General features: G+C 43.5%; 1 protein-coding gene across 2 annotated transcripts in view; it reads right to left on the reverse strand.

The window, feature by feature from the left end:
- Positions 1-4,944, reverse strand: part of CDH13 (cadherin 13) — a 446,130-nt gene extending 441,186 nt beyond the window's left edge. Inside the window, exon 1 of one of the 2 annotated variants that reach the window (XM_051801744.1) lies at positions 4,777-4,943. In XM_051801744.1, coding sequence (XP_051657704.1) covers positions 4,777-4,821 — 45 coding nt within the window. In that variant the 5' untranslated portion in view covers positions 4,822-4,943. Of the gene's footprint in view, positions 1-4,776 lie in introns of both variants that reach the window. The other variant, XM_051801743.1, reaches the window with a different exon arrangement.
- Positions 4,945-11,650: the final 6,706 nt, after the last annotated feature.

The raw sequence follows: 11,650 nt of genomic DNA on the forward strand, positions 1-11,650 counted from the left end.
ATTTCCATGAAACAATTAAACTCACTAACCTGACCTTTCTGCTTCAAGTCCCAAATGAAGCTCCCCCTCCTCCTAAAAGGAGGAACTCTGAAACCTGAGGCCAAAATCCTGACATGCAGCACATTGGTACAACCCAGCAGCTGAAGGTCAGAGCTGTGACTCCAGCAGCAGTGCAGGAAGAGTGTAACACTAAGAGCTCTTCTCTACCTTGTTCTTACATATTAATGGAATGGGAAGAGCCTACTTATCCAGCAACAAACAGGAAGAAAAGGAAAGGCAGAACTTGATGTCTCCTTGAAGAGGCACCACTGTTGCCACCTATGTAGTTCTAATAGTTCCTGTTGCACTGCTCCACGGAGATAGCTTTTAGGAATACTAATTTCCTAGCTCTCAAGTCACTAAAAATCAAATCAATAACTCCCAGTGGATCACAGCACAAATATCACATGTGCTAGGACAACCTTTATCGATTTTTGATCATCAGAAACAGAAAGCAGGTCCCAACATAATGCCTGAGTTACATCTTAAGTTGAAAGGCTGAGTCTCAGGGGGTGCCCAGAGCGGGTTTTAACTGTAGTGCAATAACTCCAGGAGCATTTTCATGAACAGTTGCCACTTGTCTACTGTAACAAACCTCCTTGCTTAGCAGTAAGGACTGTGGTCAGGTCCTACAAAAGGGTATTTTTACAGGGTAGAGCTGTTACCAAAAGTCACACTAACTCACTAGGTGCCAACCTTCCCTCCAAGGTAATATTTGATAAATAGCACAGTCCAACTGCTGGAATGGCTCTGTGTTTTGGGAAACACCATCTTTTCAGTGAGACATGCAAATGGAAGATCATTTTTGACAACATAACCAAAAGTGATGGCCTGAAACTGTGAGCATCAAGTGTCAGCCTGCTCACAAAATGCTTTTCAGTACAAATAATAACACATAGTAATTGGCAATTGAGTTTTTCTAACATCTTTAAAGCAATTTTAGAATTGTTATTTAGCACAAGAGACACAGGACTTCTCTAGAACTCCCAAATAATAAGAACTCTTAAAAAAAAAAAAAAAAAAAAACACAAAAAAACAAGACCTACAGCAACTTGATAGAACAGGGAAATACTCGGTCAAAATCTGAGCACAGTCTCTAACGTTATGCCAACAGACTCTGTGTGAACAAGATGTTTCTGTTTTTCCTGAAGCTGACAGATTTCTCTTGCTCTCAATACCTGGCGCTGCCTTTTAAGCTGTGCATGGAGCCCTCTTCTGGAGAAATCCGAAAAAATAAAAGCTTAGGAATGCAGCAGTGAGGGCTCTGCATTAGGGGAGAGAGTTTGAGGACTAATTTTCTCTATTCATTTTAACGACAAGCTCGAAAAATCTATACAATTTTCCAGTTGTCATGTTTCAATGTGTTGCAACTATCAAAAATGTGGAGTTTCTTCCTCTTGTAAGCTTTATTTACAAATTTTACTTTGATTTGTGTCTGCACAAAATGTGTAACATACAAAAGAAAGGCTGTGAAAAACTTGTTTTAAAACAAATATTTTGCACATAGGCTTTAGAAAATATCCTTTGGGAAAAATGTAAAACACACAGATTTTTAAATCTCTCTCTACATCAGAGTGCGTATTTACTGCTTACTGTACCCTGCACAGGGAACTGCATAAGCTACCAGAGTACATTTCGTTTTTATTGTCAGCTTCAGATCAATAAAGCTGTATGTTATAGTTATGCTTTGGAGTTTTAAAGGTGAGTCTGAACTAAAGGATTACTTGAAACATCTTCCTCAGTTACTCCAGCTAATACTGAGTTTTCCTTTTGGTGAAATAAGGACAAACAGTTGGTAGCAGTAGTGTAGACTAAATCTTTGCAAGAGGAAAGAATAATTTATTGTCCATCTCTACCACAGTTTTTACAAACATAATTGATGGGCTGCTTTGTTGACATGAAAAAGTGATTTCTCATCCTTTTAATGCCTCAAAAGGCAAATTTTATACTTAAAAATGCAGTTGAATTAGATACAGACCAAGAAGACACAAAACCAAAGCTACTAATTTTAGACATGATCTACTGATAAAAAATAAGCCTTTTATAGTTCATATTCTTACCAACATAAGAATTTCCTCAAACTTTTTTCTATGTTGGAAATTTTGCTATCATTAAGTTATTCCTATCTCCTCCTTCCAAAGAGAGTATTGCATTACTGGATTGCTGCTGCTCAGAAAGGATGTTATCAAAATTGAGCTTTTCTGGTTTCCACTGGCGCTGTATTATATGAGACAGTCTTGCTACTCCTAAGAGAGAAAAAAAGAAAACCTGCAGAAAAAGAACCCCCAACGTGTTACAACCACTACACAGCCAGATGGCTGCATTTGTTTAATATGTTGTTTCTCACATTCTTCTGTTTACTTTTCCTGTCACATGAAAGTTGTGCATGTGGCTTGTCAACAAGAGGAGCCAAGCAGCCTCTCAGTAATTCTCATTTCTCTCCCTCACATGCCATCAACTTCAACTCATGCTTTAACCTGCCAATACTCAACCTATACCTGAAGGCAGAATTACATATACTTGCATATTATAGCCTGATTCATTCCCCAATTCATTAACTCTTAGACATGATCTATAAAGTAAACTTGGAGATGCATTAAGTCACAAGGTAGAGACATTGCCAGATAGAGCTGTATATGCTAATCAAGAAGGTGGAGTGCAGTTTAAGCACTTAAAGCAGTGCTAAAGCACCACAAGCTCAGCCCTGCATTACATTAGAACTCAGCCCAGCAAGGGAAGAAACTCTGAAACATGGTTGAAAGTTATTGATAAACTGCACAGCTGTTCTCAGAACCAGGTGTCTGCACCTTGTCAAATTTTAAGTAGACATTAGTGTTAAAAAAATGCAGCTGTGTTTAACAGGCCTTAAAAATCTGTCCTGTTCTGTCACATACATATTGCTTTCCCTACAAGGGGCCGCTAAAGAAAATCCAAACTCTAGCTGATTAGTTCAGTGGTGTGCTAGAGAAGCTGCACAAAAAAAAAAATAAAAAATACTAAAAGCAGAGAAAGCCAAGGAAACCAGATGGGAGGTCTCCAGGCCAAGATGAGAGAGTACCAGTTCAGTATATCCACAGGTTACCTTTGCACTGTGTGTGCCCTCTCCCCCAGCCCCTCTGCTCCCTGAGTGTTGCTTCTCCCTGGCAGCTTTGCCAGCCCAGCTGCCTGCCCAGGCTGGATCCCTGCCCACTTGTGACAACTTCTCCTTCCCAGGAGCCCTCTGGGTCTCCCCAGCCCTCCCAGGAGCAGCAGCTCAGCCAGTCCCAGCAGAGCTGGCGAGCTGCCCATGGGCCAGCCCTGGGACAGAGCCACAGAGCCCTAACCCAGGCGGGCAGAGTGGCCCTGCAAGGAACCCTGTGTATGTCACCAGCACACGCTGCTCTGCACCATATCCATGGCCCAAAGCAGCTGCTTTCATTTGTTCCACTCCCTGGAGCAGGGCTCTTATGCCTAACCCAACCCAAATGCCTTTGTGCTTGCTCACAGCAAATCCCCAGTCACCGAGTCTCCCACTGTCCCATAACTTCAGCCACCCACGTTCATGTGTTTACTCCTTATCAGGTTAAACCAGGACCTAAATATCCCAGCCTTGCTCCACAGCATGCACACATTCAGTTCACCCCACTGCCTCCTACTTACACACTGTGTGGCTCCCCTCAGCAATAAAGCTCTCCCAGTGATGAGCCCTCACCATTTTTCGCCTTATCATGCTATTTTGGAAAAGCAGACCAAATGCCTGCTGGAGATTGCAGCTACACAGGCACGAGGGCTCAGGCTCAGCGTCCCAAGCACTAGTTTGACACTCCAAACCCCCCCAACCCCCTAAGGGTTAACACAAAACCGCTCCATCTCAAGTCAAAAAGGAATTAACTTTTATCCCTACTCAGGATATCAACACCACTGTCACTAAACGCAAGAGTTTGCAGAGCTCCCGAGACAAAAGAAGGAAGGATGCACTTAAGCTGGACAACAAAGGATTTCCAAACCTCCTCCGAGCTTCCAAAAGAGTGAGCCCTGTAACGGCGGCAAGAGGAAAAGAGCAGCCAGGAGGTGTTGGGAAGTCGGAACCCAGCGAGTCCCCGTGCTTTGACAGGCAGCAGCAGCGGGGCTTCAGCAGCTCCGTGTTTTTAAGGCTGGGTGTTTTTTCCTCTGCTTTCTGGCAGAGGGGGATCTGTTACATTTAATAAGACAGAGGCTACATAGCAAGTCACTAACGGAGTATTACACATCTATCAGGAGAGTACGGGGAAGGGAACGTCTTGCAAGGTCTGATTTTATTTTTCCTCCATATTCCCCCCTCCTCTTCTTTTATAAAAAAAAAAAAAAAAAAGAACAAACCAAGCAATAAATAACGTGAGCTGCCTGTAACAGCCTTCTACCCGGCAAAAGCCACAGAGGGAAGAGGCAAATCAAAGTTGCAGCATTTGATATGACAGAAAATATTGCTGCTGCAGCTGCAACCGAGACACTTGAAAGATTCCCCCCACCACCTTTCCTGAAGGGAAACAGAAAAATGCTATATATCACACGGCAAATTGGTTGTAATTGTAAATCAAGGAACTACGAGATTCTACATTCCTAGCAACTGGCTTAGAGCAGAGATCCTGCATCTTTAAACAGTAATTCAAGCAATGTATAATTACTCAGAAATCAGACCTGAATTACAAATACTTTCAAATCCAAATGCACAAAAGCAGAAAGATGAAAGAAAGCAAGGAAAAAACACACATTTCTTACCTGGGACAGCAGAAAAGACAGAGTAAGTTGAGTTTTGTGCTGCATTTTGCCAGACTAGAAGGTACCAGAGGCTTTTTCATTCATGCACTCGGCTGCACTGAGCATATTTTCACTGTGAAACAGCCTTTGAGAAGAGACTCTGTCTTGAGAGCCAGCCAACTTCCCAAATAGATCAGCAGCATCATCACTAAAGCATTGGATAGAGTCTGATGACCAGAACCAATGGCTTTACAAGGATGATTTCTTCACAAAGCATCCCCATTTTGCATCACACATATTGGGCAAGCACCTCTCACAAACACAGCACCTTTAGAAAGCATTTTGCTTTGGTGTATTTGTGTGTTTAGTTTCAGTCTAACACATCATGCCTTACAGATCTTGATGGTATTTTCCCTTTCAGAAAATGGAATTGCACAGAGAGCAATAAGAGCAACTCTGAGCACCACTGCAAAGAGATTCTCTTTATTAAAATGTTAATAAGGTATGCTTTGTTTTCAATAAATCAAAAAAATGACTGCTGCAGCTTTGGCTACTTCCAAGGCTTAGAAGGAGAACACAGTGAAATTTTTCAGTGCAGTAGAAATACAGATTATATTTTGTGTTTTCCCCTCAATCTCACAAACCATAATGAAGACAGATCCATTCTAGCCTGCAGAAAAAAATCCATCATAAGGCAACAGATCTTATTAACTGCCCAGGTAATGGCAGAACTGGCTTTTTTCATTCAGTGAACTTGAACCTGGGACAAAGTTTTGAGGGTGCATGCCCTTCAATTACAAAAACTTCTCCTGTTTGAAACAGGGGACCTGATGGCTCAAGGACCTGCTTTCTCTGGATTGGTTATGTTGCAACCCAGCAAGCAACTCAGGCAGATGGACCAAAGATTAGGAATGGATTCCCCTGCCTGCATTTCCAACTCCACCTCTCTTGCCACTCCCCATTATCACAACACTCCAGTCTTTTTTTGAGTTGTCTTCTGGCAGTCACCAGAGTTACTTGGCAGTACCCTCCCCCCATTTTAGAAGGATCAGAAGTCTCCTCAGCTCTCATGACTGATGTTTTTCCCTTGCTTGCTCATCCAGCAGAACCAGCTGCCATCACTCTCTGCTCTGCCCCACCACAGGTGGCTGCTGTGCTGGTGGAGATGAGAAGAAAGCTAGGGAGGGAAAGGCAGGTAGGCAGATACTACAGGAGAAGCATTCAAAGGAGCTGCCAACCACTTTGAGTTCCTCAGCATCAGCAGGAGCTTCCAGCTGTGAATAGTGTTGTTTGATACACCACTGCTAGTCTACTGCTCCCAGCTTACATCCTCCTTTACCTACCCACTGGACCAAAACTGAGGGAAAACACTGTCATTCCAAGTTCAAGCCTTCACATGCAGCAGTAACTCTGTTCCAGTGCCTCCATTGCACACGACTATAAATTCTCAAGATGGATTAGAAGCCGAACAAAACCCAGCAGGAACTACCAGCAGCAATAATAACGTTCCATATAACCACAAAAGGTTCACCTCTTAGACAAAAAAACATAAAGCAGGTAGGTTGCTTTCTTTTTCATCCTTTTTTAAGGCAGAAAGCCAGCTTAGCAGGGTAAAAAAAGAAAAATTTTAGAGCGCTCTATGATTAAAAATGAGTGACCACCTCCCATTGCTGCTTCAGGGAGCCAGCTCCCCACCAAGTGTAAATCCCAGCCTCAAGAGGATCACCTAGGAAGTTTATAAACCAGGCTGGGGGGGATTATAGGTCACACCCCACAGAAAACAGCACCATCTGTACCACAGCGTGCACAGCATTTGTATGGGGGCACTGGAATTTGAACACTCTTAACCCCACAAACAGGGGCTAAACAGCTGAGTGAGTTACCAGACCAACCAGAAATAGGTGGTGGCTGAAAGAAACAAAGGCATATCTGCATCCTGTTCCACAGGAAAGGGACTCATTTTAAAAAAGTAAAAGCCAAGTCATGGGGTAGATGATTCACTCCGGGGTAATGCATGCAGCAACATGAGATTTGAGCCAACAAGAGCAAACAATTTCTGTACAAGACACAGCCTGGGCATTGGGGCCACTCCACCTCGGGGGCAGAGAGGGAAACAAGGAGTTTGGGGTGTTCCAGTGCTCCCACAGGCACAAAGAACACAGCCATCCCTGGCACCATGGCACCCCTCCTCACCACTGAGGGGCCAAGCAGCACAACCAGGCACAGGGCAGGACCTGCCTCGGTGGGGGGCCCTCCCAGCCAAAAGAAGCCACATATCACAGCCCTCTTACAAAACAAAACAAAACAAGCAAAAAAAAAGGCATTTTTGAAAAAAAAAAAACTGATTTACTAACCTTTTTTCTCCACTTCCGCAAAGCCTCTGTCTCTCTCTCTCTCTCCTGCCTTGGTCTCTACTCACAACTGCTCCTATTTTTCCCCCAAAGGGGCAATTAAAGATCTCTGGAGGGGTAATCAACCAATCCTGGAGGGGTGATTAACCAGTTCTGGAGGGGTGATTAGCAGTTCCCAGGGGTTAACCCTTGCCAGGCTGCTGCCAAGTCCTGGCACAACATGGCGCACCAGCGTGAGGGCAGCTGCGTCCCCCCCAGCCCTCACCCCCAGGGTCTGGCCACGCTGGGAAATGGCCCCTTTGGCTTTGCTCACCTGAGGCGAATTCCAGCCCCGCACAGCCCTGGGTGCTCTGGGGTTACTGGGGTTAACTGGGCACAGGTGGGTGGCTGCCACAATCAGCTCCTGGGGCCCAGGAGAAGGGTTTGGCCCCTTGCAGTGGGCTCCCAGCCCAGCTGTGTCTTCTGGAGTCAGCGGCAGAGTCTTCTCTGCTAGTTAGCTCATTAATGAAGAGCTGTTAGGTTATTAATTAGAAGTTAATAGTTGGTTGCTCAGTCTGTCTCAGCCTCAGGTGACTGGAAGAGTTTCAAACTCTGCACAACCTCAGTGAGGAGCCGGGCAGGAAGCAGGTGATGGAGGGCGATCTCTCTCTAATCCCTCTCTTGAAGCAGTTTTGCTACACAAATGAAACGTGAAGTTGTGGGGTCATGGAGCAACAGCAACAGAAATAACAGTCTCAGATTTAGGGCGCAGTTAGAGGAGGGGGTCCAGACCTTCCCTTTTAGGGCAAGCCGTGCTTCTCTTCCTTGCTGATGCAAAGTGTGTAGTAAGTTCAGGCAGTGACTGAGAGGGTCTTGGTCTGTGAGCAAAGAAAACTTCTGCCAAGACCTTTTCTGGATCCAATCCCATGTTGACTGATGGGTGTAACATGCTCTCCAGTCTTTAGATGCAAGATACCATCATTTTCACTTATAAAATCTGGAACAACTTGGTACCTCAGCTCACTCCCTCTCCGTGACATTCTCTGGCCACAGAGGCCAACACTGAGCTGAGGCTAATGTGAACAGTATTAATGACCTGCAACACATAAGGTGTTGTCACAGATAGACCTATTAGCAGATGAGGGAGTAACTGTAGGCTGCCAGAAATGCCTTTTGACCTTCAGAAGATCTGCCCTGACTATTTTGTAAAAGCTGAGGATCAGCTGCTATGAATCTATCAGAACAAGAGAAGTTTAATTTCCCATTAAAGTGGCTCACATAAGAAACCTGGATGCGAGAGAAAGGGACTAATTTCCCCTGCCATAGTACTGGCAATCTGTACAGTCCTGGCTGCTTCACCAGACTGCAGTTTCTTTAAGCCTAGAAAAAGGTTTTAGCCCTGGGCAGCAACTGGAGTCATGTAAGCTTGAGTGAAGCATTTCTAGGACAGAAGGCATAAAACCAGCACACCCTGATGTGGGAGAATAATGCAGTCTAAAACAACTCAATCCTCATGAGATCAGCATCTGTCCCTAAATAACAGGTATAGCTGAATTTCTTTGAGGGCAGATGGGCCAAGTGTGTAGTGAAACAGAAATTCAGACAAGCATAATAATGCAAAGAGTAAGTTTAGGTGCAGTATATTTCTGTTCAAGAGATGTCTGGGTGTTGCACTTGACTTATTGCTTTAAGGGTGATTATGGTGGTGCTGGGTTTATGACTGGGCTAGATGATCGTGAAGGTCTCTTCCAACTTCAATGATTCTGTGATTTGACATGATCCTTTTTATTAGAACATGGTGCTAATAACACCAAGGTTGTGGGTTCAATCCCTGCACAGGCCATTCACTTAAGAGCTGGACTCAGTGATCCTTGTGGGTCCCTTCCAACTCAGAATATTCTGTGATTAACAAAATCCATGCTGGTTAGGGCTTTCTGAAATCCTTCTGGGTTCTCTCCAAGAAAGGCCAGAGAACAGAAGAAATCAATCCTGACCCGATGTGTCTGGCACATCACCCTCCTGCTGTCCCTGCAGAGCCACCACCACTTTCCAAGGATAAGAAGTTGTAGTAAATGTACCTGGCTACAGGTGAAATCCATAGTAGGACTGAAATCCCCTCTCCCTGCCTGAGATTCTCCAGCAGGAATAACTGAAGCAACTGGCTGCAAGAATGTTTTATTCTGGAGGACAGATATTCAGAAGACTGCAATAGAGCTGATTTAGTGAGGAGTTTAGAAGTGTGTTTCCAGGCACTCTGGTTTTCTGCTTGGCAGTTCGGCCAAAACAGGTTTGAGCAGGGATTCTCAGTGTTGGTACAGCTGAAGTTACTTTAAGAAAGATTCACAAAAACACCAAAAAAAGGGGTTTGCAGTTTGAAATTGAGCCCCAGCTTTTCATTATGTACCCAAGCCAGGGCCTCCATAATAACCTCAAACTCCTACCAGTATTTCTTACACGAAGGACTTACTGGCAATAGAAAGTTTGGCATCAGTTCAGCTTTTTCTAAAATCTGTGGGACTGATGAATCCTTGTCTGCTGTTCCCCTACGTCCCAGCCCAAGCTCTAGGATGGTAAAAGGGTTTTGTTTTCATACTTGCTAACAGGCAAGTCACAGGTAACTAGAACTGATACTTCAGTGAAAAGAAACAGGGTGTGTTTCATTGTCAGAAGAGGACTAAATAACAGTTGGTGAGTCAAACAGGAATTTTACATTTTGGAAAAATCCTTAAGAGGCCATCACACCCTTTTCCCTCTAACTAATAACAATAATAATGATCATAAAATCCCTGTTATAATGACCACAAGTCCCATTTTTTTTCAGTTCTTTGAGGAATAAACCCTATTTATGCATGTTTTTGCATCACTGAGCCCTTTAAGCATAAACAAAATGTATGTTCATCTTCTAAAACTGAGCTACTGTAAAGCATTCTAGAGTAACAATTTACAGTGCTGTACAGCTACTTTTCTAATCCTTACTTGGACTAGAAGCAAACTGTTCCTTAATTCTACCTTCATCTGCACTAGGCTGGGGAAGGAACAAAATGAGCCTAGTGGGATGAATGTTCCACAGCAAGTGCTTCATGGAAATGAGTTTGTTTTTCTTCCCTTTCTCCCACTGGCCCCCTTTGTGGAAGGAGCTCCTGCTCCTCAACTGACCTCCAGCATCTAATTGTTTTCTGGAATAGTGCAGGTGATTTCTGGTATCTGTTATGAACATGTGCCTTTCAGCTGAATCACAGCAATTGAGCTTGTCCTGTGAACTTACCCCTACTGCAAAACTCCCAGTAATTCAGTCACTTGCAACCCCACACCCATCCCCATGGGCAGGCAGTTGAATTCTGGCCCCTCATTTACCTACTTCTCAGTAATAGAGATGTCTCACACCCATTGGCATATTTGTGCACATATAGCAAAACCTTCCTGCAATGTTACAGAAGCAGGAAAACTGAGGCTCAGGATGCAAAGGGACCTGATTAACCTCATAAAGGTGGTCAAGCACAGAGCTAAAAATTGTCCTGATTACCAAATGCCTCAGGCCCTGGCCCTTCCTTCTATTGAAAGAACCTCTTGGTCTTCCTGGAGGACCCGGGAGCTTCCTCTGCTATTGTGCAACCCCAAAGCTGAAGCCCAGTTTAATTTAACAACTCTTCATTGGCTGAACTATCTGTTTCCATTCCCCTCCTTGTTTTAGCACCATTACTCCTTTGCCCTCCCCCCTACACATGATTGTATCTGGCCTAAATACAGGTGTCCTGGAAGCAATTACAGCTTCCTTGGAGGGGAATATGATGCATGGCAGCTCATTAGTGGTTTGCCTGTATTATGGGAATGACTCCTTGTTTCCCTTCTGACCTCACCTATTGTCTAGGAAATGAATGGATATAGGAGTGAGAAAATTTGTTTTGGCAGTGGGATCTGTATTTTCCAAGGCTCGGTTATATTGAATTCTGCCCAGAAATACAAATCAAAATAATTAACCAAACAAACGCACAAAAGAGCTTATCATTCCCTATTTTGGTAGCAACTATACTAACTCAAAATCATTCTTTAAAATTCACTGTGCAAGTTTATTAGAAAAGTTACTCTTTTATATATATATAAAAAAATAACATTTCCACAGGAAATAGGAGAAAAAGCAAGTTATCACTGTCAGAGGTTCTTCTAAGACATATCCAAACTCGAGATATTCATCATGAGTAATGGGAAAGTTAATACTGCAGGAATAAATTAACCACAGAATTTTAATGGCTTTATTGTGTGACAGTTTCTAAAGCCCAACCAAATATCAGCTAGGGAATTCAAATGCGAGAGATATGCTCTTAAATCTCACAGTTATGGATTTTTTTAAAAAATCCCTTCTTATGATACAAGGGTCATTTAATATATTCTACCATGAATACACAGCTTACTGATGGGTAGAACATCTCACCATTCTTACCCAGCCACAAGCCAGCTTAATCTTTCATCTTTTCACAGAGGAACAGCAGATACATAAGTATATTTTAGGGGAAATAAAATAGTCGAGAGAGAGAGAAAGGGAGAATGTGTCAGTCTTTGAATATCTC

Source organism: Manacus candei, unplaced genomic scaffold (genome assembly GCF_025592945.1).
Source record: "Manacus candei isolate 608988 ecotype Guabito, Panama unplaced genomic scaffold, ASM2559294v1 h1tg000053l, whole genome shotgun sequence".
NCBI lineage: Eukaryota > Metazoa > Chordata > Aves > Passeriformes > Pipridae > Manacus > Manacus candei.